A 23116-nucleotide genomic window follows, 5' to 3' on the forward strand; every position below is an offset into this window, starting at 1 on the left:
TCTGAAAACCCCAGTTATATTAATCATATAGCAGTATTACTATAAGAAGTTGTCCAACCCTTAACCCAAAATTAATTAAGGGCGGATTGTGTTTACAATAAAAGAGAAAAATACCCTCAGCTCTTCTAAGCGCTGATGGCTACATCTCTGCTACTTCCAGTTCCCTGTACACCTGAGATGTGACGTGCCATTTGTAGTCTTGTGTATTTTCAGGACAAGTTACCTCTGAGGCCAGTGAATGGCTGCAGCAGTGCACATAGGCTTTAGAACAGAGAGGCTGGGAGGTATCTTTTGTAATTTTTTTTAAAGGGATTCTGTCAATTTTCGGTAAGGGGTCAGACAACCCCTTTAAATAATGTATAGCATGGTTACCAGATTAATTTTTGCAAGTAGCTATTCTTTGGGCCCGATATGTTGGTATTGTTTGAACACTATATGGTGGTACTTACATTGTGTGATCAGTGTTGGTTTTATGGGGTGGCAAACTGGGCAGTTGCTTAGGGCTCCTATTTCCTAAGGAGTCCCTAAAGATGGGAGCAACCTAAAACCACCCAGTATTGTATAATAGTATCAAATAGGAACTAAATTGTAGTATTGTTTAGAATTGTAGTATTATGTAGTTGAAACTACAGTATATGGTGTTTGAATACTGAATATTATTTGGATAGTATATGTTGGTATTATGTGGTCTGTATATAGCAGCATTATCACGGCACTATTTACCACTGTACTTTGCCAGGGCCCCATTTATTATATTATTAGCCCTGCGTATGGCACTGCTATACACAGACGATCTCTGGCGGCCGTGTATATTGTCATTGTCAGACTAGCTTGTAGCCAAGGAGGCACAAAGCTCTGCATAGGAGCTGCGTACACAGAATGGTAGGACTGCTTTAAAGGGTAACTGTCATGTTTTCATCAAAAAATCTATTTTAGCGTATGTTACTGTTGCAGCAGCATTATGCATAAAGCAATCTTTAGTTTCTTCACATACCACTGTTTTCCTTGAAATTTTCCCTTAGTTACGGCTGTTTAAACCTTTACAATATGAGGACCTTCTCAAGATGGCTCCTCTGCCAGTTTTCTGAGGCCAAAACTGCTTTCCCTCACTTCCCATACACACTTGCTGTAGTCAGCAGCTCCCTGCCAGCCAATCAGATTGGATTACTAAAAGACACGCCTTCTCACTCTGAAGCCTAATGCAGGCATGCAGTGTGAAGGACCGCCCCTCTGTCTTCTGTTTATACTAAAAGGAAGACAGACAAGTCATAGCAACGGTCTTTTAAGGGAGCAGTGGAAAGGGACAGGGGACATTCATGAAAGCTGTTATTACAAGGTAATTACAGATCTTTTGACAATCATTGACAGACTAACTCAGATATACATGCCTAGCTCTAATTAACTAGCAAATAAAATAAAAATATGACAGTTATCCTTTAATGAAGACGGCGTGCACAGTTACATCACAATTTTTTATTTTCAAAGCACTGGTAAAATAATACAATGTACATGTCCATCAAATGTTTAACATACGAACTATTCTAATAACTGTCTAGCTGGAATTTTGTAACCGAAAATGGCATTATATTGTTACAATTATTTATCATTATACAGAATAGGATTGTATTATATGTACATTATATATTTACAGTAGGACTAGCAGGTAGAAGATTATGGGCACACCTATAGTACCGCCACAGGTAAGACCCAGAAGTAAGTGAGCACAGCTAAGGGCTGTTCACACTACCATTGTGGCTTCCTTATACTCTTATTGGCTGAAACGTTATGCTATAGGTATGAGACAAAGGATCATCTGCATGATACCGGCCATGCATACAGTAGCCTTTAAGTTTGCATTTGGACCAGAAAGTGGTTGACGTGACTTCAGTCAGAAGCCGGGAGGTCTGTGTTAGGACTCATGCATACGACCGCATGTATTTTGCTGTCCGCAAAAAATACGGATGGCGTCCGTGCACAGTCCGTATTTTATGGAAAGGAACAGCTGGCCCCTAATAGAACAGTCCTATCTTTGTCCGTAATGCGGACAATAATAGGACATGTTCTATATTTTTGCGGAACGGACATGCATAAACGAAATGCACGTGGAGTAACCTCCGTTTTTTTTGCGGACCCATTGAAATGAATGGTTTCGCATACTGTCTGCAAACAGATGTGGAAAGAAAATACGGTTGTGTGCATGAGCCCTTATTCCAATGCTGCAATATCAATGGGGTCCGTCAGGTGCTGTTGTGGTTTCCATCATATTGTTTCCAAGCTTCAAGCAGAGGTTCAGATGGCAGTGGGAACTAAATCTAACACTCAAATTTCAGACGTCATTACTAGAGATGAGCGAATTTCATGTTATGAAATTCGTTCACGCTTCGTTTGTGGGTAAAAGCAGAATTGCATTATGGATTCCGGTACCACGGACCATAACGCAATTCTATGACGGAATGCATAACGGAATGCCTTTAGAAGTCTATCGGCTGCAATACGGATCCGTCTCGTTTCCGTTATGCAGGAGAGGACTCCCATGCAATGGGACGGATCCGTTTTGCAGCACATGGACTTCTATTATGACGGAATGAATAACTAAAGGCATTCCTTTATGCATTCCGTCATAGAATTGCGTTATGGTCCGTGGTAACGGAATCCATAACGCATTTCTATTTTTACCACCAAACAAAGCGTGAACGAATTTCAAAATATGAAAATCGCTCATCTCTAGTCATTACCTTAAGGGTAAAGCAAGATGCCTTTCCCTAAAAGGGGTTGGTCTTAGTGTGAGACAACCCCTTTAACAGCTGAGCTCCTGAGATTTAAGCCACAATGAAATTATTTTGACCTCCATTAAGCACAAGCCCCCCCAACTAATACCTTTCCATCAAGGTTTCGAGCTCTCCAGCGACTCCAGACCCCATTGCCCCAGTAAAGCATAACCAAATATTTTACATTATTCCCAAAGTTAAAGAATAGATTTTCCCCTTTAACTCCCAGCAAAGTATCGTTGTTACACTCCCAGCTCAAGGTATTGTCAGTGTCACATTGATAAAGCCTTAGAGGCTTCTGAGACTGAGGCTTTCCCTCCACCCCTACACATAGTCCCTCCTCCGAGCTCATGAGCCTGCCTCCTGGGAGCCAGTGGAAGAACTGCGAGTAGGAAAGTGAAGAGCAAACGGAGGCAGTCAGCTCAAAAAGATTACGGCTAGAGGAATGTGAGCGCACCTCTGCACACTTGTTATGGGCCTCATTATACAGGAGGAAGGAACCTGTGGATGGAAATAAAAGAAAGACTGTTTTATAAAAAGGTCATAGCAATGTGGTTTATTAGAGGTGTAGATTGAAGCTCCTAGGCCCCAGTGCAAAATCTGTACGAGTGCCCCATCTATGCAGTTTATAACACTGACGTCTTCCTATGTAACAGAGGGGTCTCTGGGTGCCCAACCTCTTCACCGTCTACAGCTGCACCCCTGGAGTTAAGAGTGTATATGTAATTACTTACCCTTTGTAATATACCTCCTTTGCTGCTCTTTCACCATTTCTAATTCTGTCTCTATAGCATAATCTGCAAATGTAAAAATCATCTTTGTTTTAAGGAGAACGAGTGGAAAATAGATCACACTCAATATCAGAAGGCAAAACTTTATCATAGTGTTGGGGCTCTTAAAGGGAAATGTCTGGGTCATTGCATAGGAACAATCCAGGATAGCACTAGGTGCAGGGCAGCACCGCCAATTGTGGAAGCGCTCATCTCTCTATATTTGGCTGTATCGCCGTCCTCGGGACAGCGATACAGCTGGATGTTGCAGTGCGGGCACGGGAGCGTCGTCTCCCTGCACCACTCCTTCTGATAGGTTTCAGGCATCATTATCATTGTGCCGCCTGAGTCGGGCAGCATACAGCGCAGGACACAGGCCGGAAAATGCCTGCATCGCCGAAAGTGCCATGGAGGTAAGTATTAGTGTTTTGTTTTTTTTACACCCTGCTGTTTGGTCAAATTGAGGAATGGGGGAAGGAGCGTTATGGGGGCATCTACTGGGGGAACAATATAAGCACAGACTATGGGGGCACTATATAGGGGAATTTTATTCTGGCACAGATTATGGGGGCACTACATAGGGGAATTTTATTCTGTTATAGGTTGTGGGGGGCACTATGGGGAAGGGAGAGACAAGCACTATGGGGGAATATACTGGGGGCATTATATAAGTATTTTATACTGGCACACATTGTAGGGGCACTATGGGGACATTATCTCTACTGGGGGAACTAAGAGGGGGTATTTTTGTACTGGCACACACAGGGGCATTGGCACACATTATGGGTGCACTATGGGGACATTGGTTCTACTGGGGGCACAGAGGAGGTATTTTTTGTACTGGCACACATTATGAAGGCATTTTTTCGTACTTATACACAATGGTGGATGCATTTATATGCTGTTTCTTTTTCTGCAGTATAGTATTGGGGGGCACAGCGGGTACAGTACTGGGGGAGGCAGGATGGGATGTTGAGAAGGTGGGAGGAGGATGGAAAAGTAGGAAACTAAGATGTCTGTCAATCTCTGCAGAGATGAGACACGGCTGAAAGAAATCATGATGTGGTCTGGTCTGAAAGGAGAACATGAGGAAAGAGAATATCTACATCAAAGGAGACATCACTGGATGTAAGAGGTATGTGGTGCTGTGACTAGGTGACCACCACTGTATAAACTGATGTCACTGAATCTCCCCCAGACTATTTAATGCAATAGATGTAAAGCTCTTAAGAGCCCATCATCTCTGCCGCTCCCTGAAATGAACCCAAATTTGCACGCTGCCTGTGATATGCATGCTGCAGCACAGAGCACAGTCTCCAGCTTCTTCCACCCATACATGTCCTCTCCAGCATTTAGGAGTCTCTTATTTTTTCTGTTCCTGCATGTTTGATGCCCTGCACCATACAGGTACATGTATGGCACATAATCGTTATGGCTTTAAACTGAAATACGTTACTAAAAAAAGCACTAAAGTTATTAAAGCTTATCTCCAGAATTTACATATTGATGACTTATCTTAGAAGACAGAGGCGGACTGGCCATAAACCCTACAGGGAAACTTTCCGGTGGGCCGATGCCCAGGAGGCCACCCAAACCCTAGTCACTGACCGGGTACATAATGAGCTCTGCTGTCAGCAGTAATTAACTCTGTGAGAATCAGGTATTCATCTATGTGGCCAGCAACCGCACATGCCACCCTGAATTCAACTGCTGTGGCCCGCATCTCATCACCTAAGCCCTCTGCCCCATATCTGGAGGAGGACAGAAAATGGCAGGTATTGATGACCACCACAGAGGGGTAGCGTTTGGGGCAATATATTGTGTTGCATTTCCGTATAGGGTTCTGCTGGGTCAGTATTTTCTGCTTTGGCATTTCTGACACTGCCTTTTGTCAATTTGGATCCGCCTACAACATGGATCCACTTTTAGTTTTTTTTCAGGGCCACTTTAGGTTCCAAGTCTGCTCCTGTCAGGATAGGTCATCAATATGAGATCAGCAGGAGTCCGACTCCCGGGACCTCTGCCAATCAGCTGTACGAAGAGACCCTGGCACTCCTGTTAACGCTTAGGTCTCTTTCTAGGTCATGTGACATCACGTTCATTTCACATGGCGTAGGTGCAGCTCAAGAAATTGAAACCTATGCTTGGAATGAGCAGATTATCGATTACCTCTATAACCTGCACTACTGTCTGGCACAAATTCTACTAAGTCTATGTGAGGACCCACCTCAAAATATCAGGTCTGCCTTTCTCATCACTTTTGAAAACAGCAGAGTCACAAATTCAAAAAATGGAGTACACAGCGTGTGAGATTTTGTCTGGGTATTAACAATTTTTACGCCTACCTCTACATTTCTAAAAAAAAAAAAGGAAGCATGATAACGAGCAAGCTAAAAAGGCTCAAAGTTAATAAAGACATGCATCATTAATTTGCCACAAATTTTTCATGTACTTTTGCTGCATCTATAAAGTGCTGTACATTTCCACATGGGTACTAGAAATCATGGTGGTTTTTGGCTTTAGAAGACACATATTGGTTACAAAAAGGTTCCTTCAAAGGGGTTGTGCAGCCAGTACATATTGATCTCCAATCCTCAGGATAGGTCGTCAATGTCTGATCGATGGGGGTCTGATTCCCGAAATGGAGGCTGTGGTCGTGCAATCTCTAGTTCTTCTTCAATATCACACAGCGCATCCTCTTGGAAGTCTTGGTGGCACAGTGGAATTACCAGTAATCATTTGTAATTACACTGCGCCGCCGCTGCAAGCCAGACACCGTCCAGTGTAATCTTGAAGAGGAAGCAGTGCTCGTACCGCCTCCTCTTCAAACTGCTGATTGATGACCTGAGGATAGGACATCAATATGTCCTGGCTGCACAACCCCTTCAAGGAGTGAACACATTTGACCTTTAATTCATTCTCAAGTTAGGATACCCATAGGTCATGAAATACTTACACTTGGACATAAAATAACCCAATATAAGGATGCTCAAGATCAGTAGAAGGCCACAACTGAAAAAAGAAATCAAGAGCTTGTGCTTCTGATGACAACCTGTTAAAGAAGAAAGTGGTTTCAGAGATGATCTTCATTGTCATGATCTTCATTTAAAAGCATGTTGCAAAGTCACCTACTGTAATTAGTCTGCAGGTGCCAAAAGCACTCTTGAGTACCTTGAAACATCCCTCTGAGTCATTTAGAAGCAGAGTTAGATTATCTATCTTATGCCACCAGATACTGACTATTAGGGTATGTTCACATAATGTTTTTTCCACCAGCTGTGCCTGCTGCCAGGGGAGTATGCCTGAATATCAGAAAAAAGATAACTCAAACATATCCCTCAGCAGATCTATTCACTTTAGTAAGGCTGACAAAGTCCAAAATATTAAGCTTAGTTTCACCTGTACGTCTAGATTCTACTATTGTGTTTTCCATTAGAAGAAGAACAGACAGAATTGCTGGTCTAACAAATTTTATAGTTTGGACTCAATTTGAAGAAAATGGATCTGCTGAAAAGGGATGTCCAGTTTTTTATTTTTTTATGTACCTGTTGCAAAAATCATACTCACCTGTTTCCTGCCACTCTGTTCCAGCTTCATGGCTCCTAGGGTCTTTTTACTGGACTATTGGTCCCTATCGCTGAACTTCTGTATGCATAGGGTCAATTACTGTCTTCAGCAGTGACATGTGCTCTAGCGGAATGTGACCCATGCAGAAGCTGTGGACCAGAAGTCTCAAAAAATAAGAGCCAGGAAGCCACAGAGCAAGAACAGAGCGGTGGAGAGCAGGTGAGTATGGTTTAAAAAACAAAATATACAACAACTTTACAGATACTTAAAATATCTGCAAACTGTATCCCCCAATGGAACACTTAGAGGACAGCTAAAAGCAGATGTGAACAGCCCCTTCGCAACTTAGCCAGTCTACATCACCAGGAATATTACATGAGTTTTTTTCCTAATCCTAGGTGAGATGCAATGCATGTAAAAGGTTGGCAAAGTGAGTATAATCAAGGGATATTTTGCTTCTCAATGTTTTTGTAAATCCAACATTGATTGGGGAAGCTACATGGGCAATATAATGGGGTGCTGACCCCTGCACATATCTGTGCGGCCAACATCCCTGCACATGTCTCACTAAAACCGCAAAGTTGGCCATCGGACCTCAGTCATGGCACCCCAGTGTGTCCACTTATATTGGGATTCTTACAATGCCTTTGAAAAGAAGAGATCCATGTTTTTCTTCGTTGTGGTGGGTCTTGGTTCCACTGAAGTGTGGTGTCTTCCACACTGCTCCCAGCAGATGATAATCTCCAGAAGTTCTCAGAGTCTGGCTTCTCACTTCCCCGCACTGGTTCATATATACTTTCTTCTTGTAGATATAAGTTACCATGTTCTGAAAACAGAAGAAGAGAAGAGAGATTTCATTAAGATGCATCGGTGCCATGGACCCCATTTACAACCAAGGGACATTTCAGGAGAAGTGAGGGACAGTAGGTTTAGAGCCAAAAATAGGGAGTTTAGTTTCCAATGTAAAGATGACCACTTGAAAAGTAAGGATTTGTGCAGAGTAATTATCGTAATTACCTAGGTATACACTATATTCCATCAGCCATTTGCATAGCCTCAAGTGGTGTCCGTAGCCTCAAGTAAAACATTAAAATGGGCCCTAATCCATTTTGGTGCTAGGTTTTAAAACCTCTAGGACACACAAGTCTGATGTTTGTTTCCTCTGCCATTACCCTAAAGGCCCCCATTAGTGTAGTGTCAGCCAAACCTGTCGAGAACAGTCTGATGTTTGTGGGAAACTTCTGACTCTCCACCAACAGATGATGTTGGGGGAGAGAATGATCAGGAAAAGTGAATATTTTTGCCTGATCCTTTTGTTCTCCTGAGATATGTAAAAAAGTTATGACTCTGGGAAGGTGAGGAGTGAAAAGCGAAAACGAAAAATCACAAGGTCCTATAAGGGTTAATGAAATAAAATATATTTCACTTAAAATGTGTTTTCTCTGTATTTCAAATCTATTTATTATTTATTAATCTATTTTTACATCTTTCTGTTCAATACAGAGACTTTAATTATACATTTTTAATTATTAATATGCTGGAGTACTTCTGCATGCCAGCATATTGTGCCTTTGTAACTTCCAGGGCTGTTTCCGTGCTGAAACCAGACGTGTGATTATGCAGCTGGCACCATTACAAGGGACTCCCACCCTTATATAGTGCTAAAATCATTTCTGATTCTCTCTTATAGGCTGCACAATCTTCCCAAATTAACCAAGGGGTGCAATTGATCTTGTCTATATGATTACAGTATTCTCAGTGGAATTCAGTCTCTGTCCTTTTGTTATGATGGGGATCCTGAAGCTATTTACTCCAACTAGTATGCAGGGAAGTCTGTGACCTGAGTATATGCAGTGAGCCCCTGAGGAGATGGTGCAGAGAATAGGAGCAGGAGTGGTCCAGATAAGACATAGCAACTCCCCCTCCTAGCAGGAAGCAGGATCAGATCACTTCTACCAAGACGGGAGGAACAAGGTGGTTAGTCCGTTTTCTGACAACCATTTGCCATTCTCTCCTCTTCTGCAGGAATGCACAGCTAGAGTTGAGCGAACACCTAGATGTTTGGGGAGTTCGGCCGAACTTTAAAAAAAAGTTCGGGTTCGGGACCCGAACTTGATCCAAACTTGGACACGAACCCGAACCCCATTTAAGTCAATGGGGACCGAACTTCACTTTATTATTTTCCGTTATAACATGGTTATAACGGAAAATAATAGTATTAGCTTTTTCAGATCTGAGTTTTCACGATCGTGAAAACTCAGATCCGACAGTATATTCAAACACAGAGGCGTTCCCCTGGTGATGGGGATGCTTCAAGTTAGAATATACTAAGAACTGTGTACATAACTGCCCCCTGCTGCCTGGCAGCACCCGATCTCTTACAGGGGGCTGTGATACGCACAATTAACCCCTCAGGTGCCACACCTGAGGGGTTAATTGTGAGGATCTCAGCCCCCTGTAAGAGACCGGGTGCTGCCAGGCAGCAGGGGCCAGACCCCCCTCCCTCCCCAGTATTAAAATCATTGGTGGCCAGTGTGGCCCCGCCTCCCTCCCTCCCCAGTATATAAATCATTGGTGGCCAGTGCGGGCCCCCCCCTATTAAAATCATTGGTGGTTAGTGTGGCCCCCCCTATTCCCCTCTCCCCCCTAATTAAAATCATTGGTTAACAACCCCCTCCCCCCCATCATTGGTGGCAGCGGAGCGGCAGTTCCGATTGGAGTCCCAGTTTAATCGCTGGGGTTCCGATCGGTTACCATGGCAGCCAGGACACTACTGCAGTCCTGGCTGCCATGGTTACTTAGCACTTTTAGCAGCATTATACTTACGTGCGCTGTCAGTGGCCGGCCGGGCGCTCCTCCTACTGGTAAGTGACAGGTCTGTGCTATAAGCAATGCGCCGCACAGACCTTTCACTTACCAGTAGGAGGAGAGCCGGCCGGCCACAGACAGCGCATGTAAGTATAATGCTGCTAAAAGTGCTAAGTAACCATGGCAGCCAGGACTGCAGTAGCGTCCTGGCTGCCATGGTAACCAATCGGAGCCCCAGCGATTAAACTGGGACTCCGATCGGAACTGCAGCTCCGCTGCCACCAATGATGGGGGGTGGGTTGTTAACCAATGATTTTAATTAGGGGGAGGGAGAGGGGAGGCCGCACTGGACACCAATGATTTTAATAGGGAAGGGGTGGGGGGGCTGCACTGGCCACCAATGATTTTAATACTGGGGAGGGAGGGGGGTCTGACCCCCTGCTCCCTGGCAGCACCTGATCTCTTACAGGGGGCTGTGATCCGCACAATTAACCCCTCAGGTGCGGCAACTTAGGGGTTAATTGTGCGGATCACAGCCCCCTGTAAGAGATCAGGTGCTACCAGGCAGAAGGGGGCCGTTATGTCCTGTCATGACCCGGGTTGTATTCGAACCGGGATCTTCCTGGTCTCTTAAACCATAGCCTTACCTGTTGTGCTACAGAAGAGATCTAGACTTTGGGAATGTCCTTACTGTGTTCAACACTACATCATACTCTCTAGCTCCACCTGCTGCCAGCTGTGGACAATTCTCAATCTGGACAGCCTTTAAATAGGAAGTGAGGACATCACTCAGTGCCCGTTTATTTGGATTTCTTCCCTGGGTGTTTTGACTTCAGTGATCTTCCTTGTATTGAACTCCTGCCTGATATCCCGACTATTCTACAGCCTGCTGATTTTGTACCTTGCCGCCAGATCGTGAATGACCTTAGCCTGCCTGACTCTTCTCCGGATTTTGATTGTGAACTATTTGCCTGACGACGCTTTGCCTGGATCTCAAGCACACTACTTCCACTTCGGACACTACCTTTTGCAGGTACCTTACATAATAAACGGGCCACAATGGCAGTGGACCCTGCTGAGATTGTTAAGGCGATTACACGTCAGGGACAATTGATCGGAGCTCATGAACAGCATCTTTCTTCCCTGGACGCCAAGTTAGATGAACTTTGCACCATGCTCAAATCTTGTTTGCCTGGTTCCTCTGCAACGGTTCAGACTCCGGATCCTACTCCTGCTACGGTCCAACCCGCCTCTTCTGTACCACCAAAACTTCCCTTGCCTGACAAGTTTGGTGGTGATACTGAGGACTGCAGAGGCTTTTTAAATGTTTGCCGTTTGCATTTCCGCAACAACCCTGCGACTTTTAGCACTTCGTCTGCCAAAGTGACTTTTGTAATTTCCTTGTTAAAGGGGAAGGCCCTGGCCTGGGTCTCTCCTTATTTGGAACGCAACGATCCTGTACTCCAAGATGCTGAAAAATTTCTGGCCTCTCTCCAGATTGTATTTGACAAGCCAGGTAGAGTTTCTGCAGCTGAGTACTCCCTCTTGGACATACAACAAGACACCAGATCTGTGGCACAGTATGCTATTGAGTTCCGTACCCTTGCTGCTGAAACAAATTGGGACTCAAGGGCATTACGTGCAGCCTTCCGAAAGGGTCTTACGGATCGCATCAAGGACGAATTAGTCTATAAAGATCTCCCAGAAGACCTTGAGAAATTCATAGAGCTGTGTGTTCGTCTGGATGTCCGGTACCATGAAAGGTGCCAAGAGAGACTTAGAACCCGCAAGTTTCCTAGGCTAGTTTACCGTTTGGCCCCTAACTTCCAAGCACCACCTCAGCCAGAACCTGAAACCTCTGTTGAACCCCAGACACCTGTGGAACCCATGGAGGTGAGCCGTCTCCACCTAACTGAGTCAGAGAAACAAAGGAGGCGTTCATTGGGCCTATGCCTGTACTGCGGACTTAAAGGACATTTAGTATCTGTCTGCCCCTCCCGTCCAGTAAAAGGCAGGGTCTAACCAGTGTTGGAGGAGCTGGCTTAGACCTTACAGGTAGATCCTCCAAGACCAAGATTACTGTTCCGACTACTATCCATTTATCTTCTAAGCTTGTTTTCTGTGAGGCTTTTGTGGATTCCGGAGCTGTGGGTATATTCTTGGACTACACTTTTGCAAGAAAGAACAACATCCCGTTTGTTCCTAAGTCTAGACCCCTGAACATTACCACCCTGAATGGACAGCCCTTGGGAGATGGTATTGTGAAATTCGAGACTACGACAATCACCCTGCAGGTAGGCCTCCTCCACAAAGAGGAAGTTGTCTTGTCTCTTATTGATTCTCCGCTTCTGCCTATCATCCTTGGTTACCCATGGTTACAACTTCACAACCCCTCTTTTGATTGGGAAAATGGAGAACTAACCTCCTGGGGATCGTCCTGTTGCCTTCGCTGTTTGTCTCAACCCAAAAGACTTTCTGCTTGCATGTTGGCTCCTGTGACTATCCCACCTACCTTGCCTCGTGAATACCATGACTTTGCAGACGTATTTTGCAAACAAAAGGCAGAGGTGTTACCCCCACATCGTCCTTTTGACTGTACAATTAAATTGATTCCCGGAGCACCTCTTCCCAAAGGAAAGACCTACCCCCTGTCTCTGCCCGAACAAAACTCTATGGAGGAATACGTAAGAGACAACTTGGAAAGAGGTTTTATCCGACCCTCTTCTTCTCCAGTAGGGGCAGGTTTCTTCTTCGTTGAAAAGAAAGATGGGGGCCTTCGACCATGCATAGACTATCGGGGGTTAAATCAAATCACCGTAAAGGACTCCTACCCTTTGCCACTCATTCTTGAACTATTTGATCTACTTAAGGGGGCTGTTATATTCTCCAAGCTAGACCTACGAGGGGCTTATAACCTGATTCGAATTAATGAGGGGGACGAGTGGAAGACAGCATTCAACACTCGTAATGGACACTTTGAATATTTGGTCATGCCATTTGGCTTGTGTAACGCACCTGCTGTCTTTCAACGTTTCATGAATGAAATTTTTCATGATTTCAGCAACCGTTTTGTGATCATCTACTTGGACGACATTTTAATCTTTTCCAAGACTCTTCCAGAGCACATCTCGCATGTGAAACAGGTATTACAACGGCTTAGAGAAAACCATCTTTATGCAAAGATCGAGAAATGCAGTTTCCATCAAAGCTGTATTCCTTTCCTTGGGTACATCATAAGTGCTGACGGTTTCCAAATGGACCCTCAAAAACTTTCCGCTGTCTTGCAATGGCCCCAACCGACCACTTTAAGAGGACTCCAAAGCTTTTTAGGATTTGCAAATTACTACAGACGCTTCATTAAGAGTTTTGCCTCCATTGCGGCACCCCTTACTGCCATGACTAAGAAGGGTACAAATTGCAAGGCGTGGTCTTCAGAAGCAAAATCAGCTTTCCAGCGATTAAAGGACATGTTCAGTAAAGCTCCAATTCTTCAGCATCCAAATCCTGACCTCCAGTACATTGTTGAGGTTGATGCCTCTGAGGTTGGAGCAGGTGCCGTACTCTCCCAGAGACAGCCAAAGTCTGGTAGAATCCATCCAGTAGCTTTTTTCTCTAGAAAGTTTTCTCCGGCAGAGATGAATTATGATGTTGGGAATCGAGAACTACTGGCCATCAAATTGGCATTGTCTGAATGGCGACATCTTCTGGAAGGGGCTTCCAAACCTTTTACTATCCTCACTGACCATAAAAACCTACTGTATCTTCAGACTGCTAGACGTCTGAACTCACGTCAGGCTCGATGGGCTCTGTTTTTCTCCCGTTTTAATTTTGTCCTTTCTTACGTTCCAGGGCATAGAAACAAAAAAGCCGATGCTCTTTCCAGACAGTTCGCTTCCTCTGAAGAAGATCAACCAGCCGAGCAGTATATAATCCCACCTCACAAAATTGTCGCACAGATCTCTACGGCCCTTTCCCAACAGCTACAAGAAACCCAGAATCGTGTTCCCCAGGGATTGAAGATACCACCAGGTCGCCTGTACGTAGCCCCTAGTCTCAGAAAACCTATACTCCTCTGGGCACATAATGGCGTGTTATCCGGTCATCCTGGTGTCACCATCACTCTTAAGACCTTGCAGCGTCATGTCTGGTGGCCTCGTATGAAAAAGGATGTTACTGACTATGTGGCTGCCTGCCCAACTTGTGCTGCTAATAAAGTACCCCGCACATTACCTGCTGGACTGTTACATCCACTTCCGGCACCTCGCCAGCCTTGGACCCATTTGACCATGGACTTCATTGTAGACTTACCCAAGTCCGAGGGCATGACTGCTATATGGGTCACAGTGGATCGCTTTTCCAAAATGTCTCATTTTGTGCCGATTCCGGGATTACCTACAGCGAAAGCACTGTCCACTCTTTTCCTTTCCCATATTGTAAGACATCATGGCATACCTACCAATGTCATCTCAGACCGCGGATCCCAGTTCGTTTCCCGATTCTGGAGAGCGTTCTGCAAGAAACTGGGAGTAACGCTCTCACTCTCTACCTCACATCACCCTCAAACTGATGGTCAAACCGAACGCATGAACCAGACCCTAGAAACCTACCTTCGACATTATGTCAATGCCTTACACTCCAACTGGTCTGAGTATTTGCCTTTAGCTGAGTTCGCCCTAAATTCCCGTTGGCACAGTGCTCTTCATACCACACCATTCTACGCAGCCCTAGGCTATCACCCTCAGACTTTTCCCCTACTTCAGCCTTCTTCTGGTGTACCAGCAGCAGATCAGCGGGTGAAAAATATTCTACTACATTGGAAGAAGATTCGTTTATTACTACGGAAATCAGCAGGCAAGTACAGGCTTTTTTCCAACAGACGAAGACGCCATATACCTCCATATGTGGTGGGGGACAGAGTTTGGCTATCAACCAAGTATGTCAGACTGAAACAACCTTCTACCAAATTAGGCCCTCGATTCATTGGTCCTTACAGGATCATTGCTCGAGTTGGACCAGTTTCCTATCGCTTAGGATTACCTTCTTCTCTCCGGATACATCCCGTGTTCCACGTTTCACTCCTCAAAAAAGCTATTTTCAACCGCTACTCCAGATCACAACAGCTACCTCCTCCTGTTCTTGTTGATGGACAACATGAGTTTGAAGTCTCCAAGATTCTTGATTCCAGAAGACAGGGCCGTGGCCTTCGGTATCTGGTTCATTGGAAGGGGTATCCTGTCACAGACCGCTCCTGGGTTCCAGCCAAAGATCTGCATGCCCCTTCTCTTATACGAGACTTCCATACCTCGTTTCCCACTAAGCCCCGCTAGGCCCCCGGAGGGGTCCATTGGGGAGGGGGCCCTGTCATGACCCGGGTTGTATTCAAACCGGGATCTTCCTGGTCTCTTAAACCATAGCCTTACCTGTTGTGCTACAGAAGAGATCTAGACTTTGGGAATGTCCTTACTGTGTTCAACACTACATCATACTCTCTAGCTCCACCTGCTGCCAGCTGTGGACAATTCTCAATCTGGACAGCCTTTAAATAGGAAGTGAGGACATCACTCAGTGCCCGTTTATTTGGATTTCTTCCCTGGGTGTTTTGACTTCAGTGATCTTCCTTGTATTGAACTCCTGCCTGATATCCCGACTATTCTACAGCCTGCTGATTTTGTACCTTGCCGCCAGATCGTGAATGACCTTAGCCTGCCTGACTCTTCTCCAGATTTTGATTGTGAACTATTTGCCTGACGACGCTTTGCCTGGATCTCAAGCACACTACTTCCACTTCGGACACTACCTTTTGCAGGTACCTTACATGTCCACAGTTCTCAGTATATTCTAACTTGAAGCGTCCCCATCACTATGGGAACACCTCTGTGTTAGAATATACTGTCGGATCTGAGTTTTCACGATCTAACTCAAATCCGATGGTATATTCTAACATAGAGGCGTTCCCTTGGTGATGGGGACGCTTCAAGTTAAAATATACCATCAGATTGGAGAAAACTCCGATCCGATGGTATATTAACAACCTCAGCTCCCCTAGCTTAAACACCCTTAATGACCAGACCACTTTTTACAATTCTGCACTACACTACTTTCACGGTTTATTGCTCGGTCATGCAACTTACCACCCAAATGAATTTTACCTCCTTTTCTTCTCACTAATAGAGCTTTCATTTGGTGGTATTTCATTGCTGCTGACATTTTTACTTTTTTTGTTATTAATCGAAATTTACCGATTTTTTTGCAAAAAAATGACATTTTTCACTTTCAGTTGTAAAATTTTTCAAATAAAACTACATTTCTATTTAAATTTTTCTCTAAATGTATTGTTCTACATGTCTTTGATAAAAAAATTATGTTTTGGTAAAAAAAAAATGGTTTGGGTAAAAGTTATAGCGTTTACAAACTATGGTACAAAAATGTGAATTTCCGCTTTTTGAAGCAGCTCTGACTTTCTGAACACCTGTCATGTTTCCTGAGGTTCTACAATGCCCAGACAGTAGAAAAAACCCACAAATGACCCCATTTCGGAAAGTAGACACCCTAAGGTATTTGCTGATGGGCATAGTGAGTTCATAGAACTTTTTATTTTTTGTCACAAGTTAGCGGAAAATGATGATTATTTTTTTCTTCCTTACAAAGTCTCATATTCCACTAACTTGTGACAAAAAATAAAAACTTCCATGAACTCACTATGCCCATCACGAAATACCTTGGGGTGTCTTCTTTCCAAAATGGGGTCACTTGTGGGGTAGTTATACTGCCCTGGCATTTTAGGGGACCTAATGCATGACGAGTAGTTTGAAATCAAAATGTGTAAAAAATGCACTGTGAAATCCTAAAGGTGCTCTTTGGAATGTGGGCCCCTTTGCCCACCTAGGCTGCAAAAAAGTGTCACACATGTGGTATCGCCGTACTCAGGAGAAGTTGGGCAATGTGTTTTGGGGTGTCTTTTTACATATACCCATGCTGGGTGAGAGAAATATCTTGACAAACGACAACGTTTCCCATTTTTTTATACAAAGTTGGCATTTGACCGAGATATTTATCTCACCCAGCATGGGTATATGTAAAATGACACCCCAAAACACATTTCCCAACTTCTCCTGAGTACGGCGATACCACATGTGTGGACACTTTTTTGCAGCCTAGGTGGGCAAAGGGGCCCACATTCCAAAGAGCACCTTTAGGATTTGACAGGGCATTTTTTACACATTTTGAATTCAAACTACTTCTCACGCATTAGGGGCCCTAAAATGCCAGGGCAGTATAACTACCCCACAAGTGACCCCATTTTGGAAAGAAGACACCCCAAGGTATTCCGTAAGGGGCATGGCGAGTTCCTAGAATTTTTTATTTTTTGTCACAAGTTAGCGGAAAATGATGATTGTTTTTTCTTTATTTTTTTTCTTACAAAGTCTCATATTCCACTAACTTGTGACAAAAAATAAAAACTTCCATGAACTCACTATGCCCATCACGAAATACCTTGGGGTGTCTTCTTTCCAAAATGGGGTCACTTGTGGGGTAGTTATACTGCCCTGGCATTTTAGGGGCCCTAATGCGTGAGAAGTAGTTTGAAATCAAAATGTGTAAAAAATGCCCTGTGAAATCCTAAAGGTGCTCTTTGGAATGTGGGCCCCTTTGCCCACCTCGGCTGCAAAAAAGTGTCACACGTGGTATCGCCGTACTCAGGAGAAGTTGGGCAATGTGTTTTGGGGTGTCTTTCTACATATACCCATGCTGGGTGAGAGAAATATCTCGGCAAAAGACAACTTTTCCCATTTCTTTTATACAAAGTTGGCATTTGACCGAGATATTTATCTCACCCAGCATGGGTATATGTAAAATGACACCCCAAAACACATTGCCCAACTTCTCCTGAGTACGGCGATACCACATGTGTGACACTTTTTTGCAGCCTAGGTGCGCAAAGGGGCCCAAATTCCTTTTAGGAGGGCATTTTTAGACATTTGGATCTCAGACTTCTTCTCACGCTTTAGGGCTCCTAAAATGCCAGGGCAGTATAAATACCCCACATGTTACCCCATTTTGGAAAGAAGACACCCCAAGGTATTCAATGAGGGGCATGGCGAGTTCATAGAAGATTTTTTTTTTTGGCACAAGTTAGCGGAAATTGATTTTTTTTTGTTTGTTCTCACAAAGTCTCCCTTTCCGCTAACTTGGGACAAAAATTTCAATATTTCATGGACTCAATATGCCCCTTAGCGAATACCTTGGGGTGTCTTCTTTCCAAAATGGGGTCATTTGTGGGGTGTTTGTACTGCCCTGGCATTTGAGGGTCTCCACAATCATTACATGTATGGCCAGCATTAGGAGTTTCTGCTATTCTCCTTATATTGAGCATACGGGTAATGATATATATTTTTTCCGTTCAGCCTCTGGGCTGAAAGAAAAAATGAACGGCACAGATTTCTTCATTCGCATCAATCAATGTGGATGAAAAAATCTCTGCCAAAAAAAAAAAGGAGAGGAAAGGCATCTGCCAGGACATAGGAGCTCTGCCCAACATCCAAACCCACTTAGCTCGTATGCCCTAGCAAACCCGATTTCTCCATTCACATCAATCGATGTGGATGAATAAATCATTGCCGGGATTTTTTATTTTATTTTTATATACAAAGTGTTTGCCAAAGCATATTAACACCGCACCCCTCAGCTCATATGCCTCGGCAAACGTATCTTTTACTGCAGAGGAGAAATCTCGTCTTGCAGCGCCGCATACATGACTTTTGTGTAATCTGACAGCAGCGCAATGCTTCTGTCAGAATGAACATCAGTGCTGCAGCTGGTTCATCGGTTGGTCCACCTAGAAGGTAAAAAAGAAAAAAGAAAAAACCAGGCCGCAATGCAATACATTTATTAACATTATATAACATTTGAACGGAACATTAACTTTTATAAACTTTAACTTTTTGAACAGAACATTAACTTTTTTGCTTACCGGTGATTTTTTTTTTTTTTACCTTTATAGGACAAACCTCTCCTTCCCCATGGGACAATGTGCAAAGCGCAAATCGCGCCAAAGATGTGGCGAATTACATTATGCACTTTGTCCCAGGTGAAAGGAGAGGTGTGAGTGAAAGGGCCCTAATAGCCCTGTGTGCCTGTCCTGTAAAACGCAATCCCTATGCTAAGTGTACCTGTGTGTGGTACTTCCGGAAACACTCCCCAAAGCATAGGGTAGGGTGGTCAGGACAGTCAGGACAGTCAGAACAGAAATAGCAGGTGTCACGTCTTATTCCACTCCTGCTACAGACACGACATCTTTTTCGGGGTGGTGCTTGGGTTGAGGTACCAGAAACGACACTGGGGAAATGTCGATCGTGTAGACGGCTCACTACACTGGTGGATGGGGCCACGGAACCTCCTGGATACAGGAGGTTCTCGATGATCTCTTCCTGAAATTTGAGGAAGGATCCTGTTCTCCCAGCCTTACTGTAGAGAACAAAACTATTATATACAGCCAATTGAATTAAATATACAGACACCTTCTTATACCAGCGTCTGGTGCGTCGGGAAACTAAATAAGGAGCCAACATCTGGTCATTGAAGTCCACCCCTCCCATGAGCGAATTATAGTCGTGGACCGAGAGGGGCTTTTTAATGACACTGGTTGCCCGTTCTATTTGTATTGTCGTGTCTGCGTGAATGGAGGAGAGCATGTAACCGTCACGCTCGTCTCTCCATTTCACCGCGAGCAGTTCTTCGTTACACAAGGCAGCCCTCTCCCCCCTTGCAAGACGGGTGGTAACGAGCCGTTGGGGGAAGCCCTGGCGACTAGGTCGCGCGGTGCCACAGCAGGCAATCTGTTCTAGGAACAAATGCCTGAAGAAAGGCACACTTGTGTAGAAAGATGGTACCCCTTGCCAAATAAGGGTGACACCAAGTCCCAGACTGTCTTCCCACTGCTCCCCAGGTAGTCAGGGCAACCGACCGGCTCCAGGGTCTGATCTTTACCCTCATAGATCCGAAATTTGTGGGTATAGCCTGTGGCCCTTTCACAGAGCTTATACAATTTGACCCCATACCGGGCGCGCTTGCTTGGGATGTATTGTTTGAAGCCAAGGCGCCCGGTAAAATGGACTCGTCTACGCAGATGTTTTGCTCAGGGGTATACAAATCTGCAAATTTGGTGTTGAAGTGGTCTATGAGGGGCCGAATTTTGTGGAGCCGGTCAAAAGCTGGGTGGCCTCTGGGATGAGAGGTGCTGTTGTCGCTAAAGTGCAGGAAACGCAGGATGGCCTCAAATCGTGCCCTGGACATGGCAGCAGAGAACATGGGCATGTGATGAATTGGGTTCGTGGACCAATATGACCGCAATTCATGCTTTTTGGTTAGACCCATGTTGAGGAGAAGGCCCAGAAATTTTTTTAATTCGGAAACTTGGACGGGTTTCCACTGGAAAGACTGGGAATTATAGCTTCCCGGGTTGGCAGCTATAAATTGAGTGGCATACCGATTTGTTTCTGCCACGACTAAGTCCAAGAGCTCCGCAGTCAAGAACAGCTCAAAAAATCCCAGTGCCGAACCGATCTGAGCTGTCTCAAACCGAACTCCAGACTGGGCGGTGAAAGGGGGAACTACTGGTGCGGCTGAAGTTGGGGGCTGCCAATCAGGGTTTGCCAGCACCTCAGGGACTCTAGGGGCTCTACGGGCCTGTCTGTGCGGTGGCTGCGACGGGGTAACTACTGCACATGCCACCGTACCAGCTTCAACTGCCCTTCTGGTGCTCGCCACTTCACCATGTTGTACGGAAACCTGTGATCTAGCAACACGGGGCTGGGTACGCCTGGTGGTATCAGGGACCTCAACCTCCTCGTCCGAACTTTGGGTCAGACTGCCACTGCTTTCTACAGGTTCATATTCTGACCCGCTGGATTAGTCAGATGAGGGTTCCCATTCCTCATCCGACTGGGTCAGAATCCTGTAGGCCTCTTCAGAAGAATACCCCTTATTTGCCATTTGGTCAACTAAATTTAGGAGGTATTCCCTGAGACTACCCAAGAAAAAAAGCAAGCCTGTCTTACAAATGGGAGGCTAGCGAAGTACCGGAAGCCGCTGCTATTGATAAAAAATATCAAAACTGATTTTTTGATATTGTGAAGTGATTGTGCAGTGATCAAAAATTAAAAAATAAATTGTCACTGCTGCGGGGCAGGCGTGGGTGAACGCACGTGTGGGCGACCGATCAGGCCTGATCGGGCAAACACTGCATTTTGGGTGGAGGGCGAACTAAGGTGACACTAATACCTATTATAGATCTGACTGTGATCAGTTCTGATCACTTACAGATACTATAAAAGTACAAATGCTGATTAGCGATACGCTAATCAGTGAATCAGTGACTGCGGTGCGGTGGGCTGGGCGCTAACCGATGCTAACTACCTAATCAAGGGGCCTAAACTATCCTAAAACCTAACAGTCAATACCAGTGAAAAAAAAAAGTGACAGTTTACACTGATCACTTTTTTCCCTTTCACTAGGTGATTGACAGGGGCGATCAAGGGGTGATCAAGGGGTTAATTGGGGTGATGGGGGGGGATCTGGGGCTATGTGTGGTGTTGGTGTGTACTCACTGTGATCTGTGCTCCTCTGCTGGGACCAACCGATGAAAAGGACCAGCAGAGGAGCACAGAAGCCATTTAACACCTTATTTTTATAAATATAATGTGTTAACTGGCTTCTGATTCGGTTTTTTGAAAATCATCAGCCTGCAGCGACGATCATTGGCTGGCAGGCTGATGACGAACTTGTCCTGTAACTTTTGCCGGCCGGCGATGCTGACGCGTAGATGCGTGACTCTGCCTGAGACAGCCGCCTCCGGAACGCGATCCTGCGTTAGGCGGTCCGGAGGCGGTTAATATTACCCAAACACTGAACCCAAACTTTTACTGAAATGTTCGGGTGCCGAACACTGTAAAGTTCGGTACGAACTTCGCTCAACTTTATGCACAGCCAAAACTCAAACTACCTAACATTATAATGTACAATAAAACACCTATTGCACAAGTACTGCATATGGGTGTGATACATTTCTCTGACAAATGCTCCAAAATCCTCCTTGATTGGCCACTGAACTTTCTGCTGCATTCAGTAAACTCTTTTTATAGTTAAACTATGACTACTTGTGAAGCGCAGGGCAACAGATCTCCCCCTGTATTAACTCTGCTCTTAGATGTTTTCCCATCCGCAGCTCACACTAGACTGAAGCAACTTCCTGCTAGAGAGGAAGAGGTGGTGCCAGCTCTGCCTAGCAAAAGTAACTAGGAACCTACCACTCCTTATACACCCTATGGGACAGCGGTGTAGGTATAGGGAAAGCAACTGCTTCGGGGCCCAGACTCAGAAGGGGCCCATCCAGGAGGAGGACTAAAAGATTTTATTGTCAGGGCCCCTCATATACAGTGACACTGTAGGAAACGAACTGAGAAGCTGCTGGGCCTGGTCTAAGAGAGCAATCTTGACTAGCCACAAGAGTGGGGCTTGAATGGGAGGAGGGGGTTGCAAAGAAGTTGCTGGGGGGGGAGGCCTTAAAAAATTTGCCCAGTCATTTCTAGCTACGCCACTGCTATGGGACATGCACAGTGCATGAAGTACAGAAAATGAACCCTTTGCAGTAGGCTTCCAGGACATTGCGTTACAACCTGCTCATGACCTCGTAGGTATATCTTTGACATGATCATGAAAGACTTGACAAGTGGGCACATAGTGTGCATCATCTATCATTACTAAAGAGGGCACCACTGATCCCAGTAATCCCGGCACCCAGAGTATGTACAAAATGCAGTTACCTGATGGACTTCTCTTCAGGAACCCTTCTCCACGCTGAACCGGAGGAACATAATCCACATTGCCGTACATGTTTCCTTAAGAGACAGACGATGATACTGAGCAATGTGGACACTGAGAGCACTTATTGTACAAGGAGATAAGAACATTAAGAATAAATACGCAGTTGACTCAGGAGACACATGCTCTGTGCGATTATACATTTGTTCATCATGTTTGGGACTTGGATACAGAGAACAGGAAGAGATAGGGAAAGTGAAGTTCCCCTGAGTATGACAATGCCGTTTCTTTCAAGAGAAATAGCTGTCAAGCTTGCACCATATTATTATTACTATCCTCACTAAAAAGATGCTCATTATGTACATAGGTGTATTTCACATATGA

At 44.8% G+C, this 23116-nt stretch overlaps 1 protein-coding gene across 1 annotated transcript; it reads right to left on the reverse strand.

The window, feature by feature from the left end:
• Nucleotides 1-2614: 2614 nt before the first annotated feature.
• Nucleotides 2615-22855, reverse strand: LOC120986239. The gene is made up of 5 exons (XM_040414702.1): nucleotides 22735-22855; nucleotides 7746-7931; nucleotides 6495-6590; nucleotides 3503-3565; nucleotides 2615-3269 (listed from the first exon to the last, which is right to left on the reverse strand). Exons 1-5 carry the CDS (start codon nucleotides 22802-22804, stop codon nucleotides 2851-2853), a joined length of 834 nt encoding a protein of 277 aa, XP_040270636.1. The 5' UTR covers nucleotides 22805-22855; the 3' UTR covers nucleotides 2615-2850.
• Between the last annotated feature and the right edge of the window lie 261 nt (nucleotides 22856-23116).

Source organism: Bufo bufo, chromosome 1 (assembly GCF_905171765.1).
Source record: "Bufo bufo chromosome 1, aBufBuf1.1, whole genome shotgun sequence".
Classification (NCBI taxonomy): domain Eukaryota; kingdom Metazoa; phylum Chordata; class Amphibia; order Anura; family Bufonidae; genus Bufo; species Bufo bufo.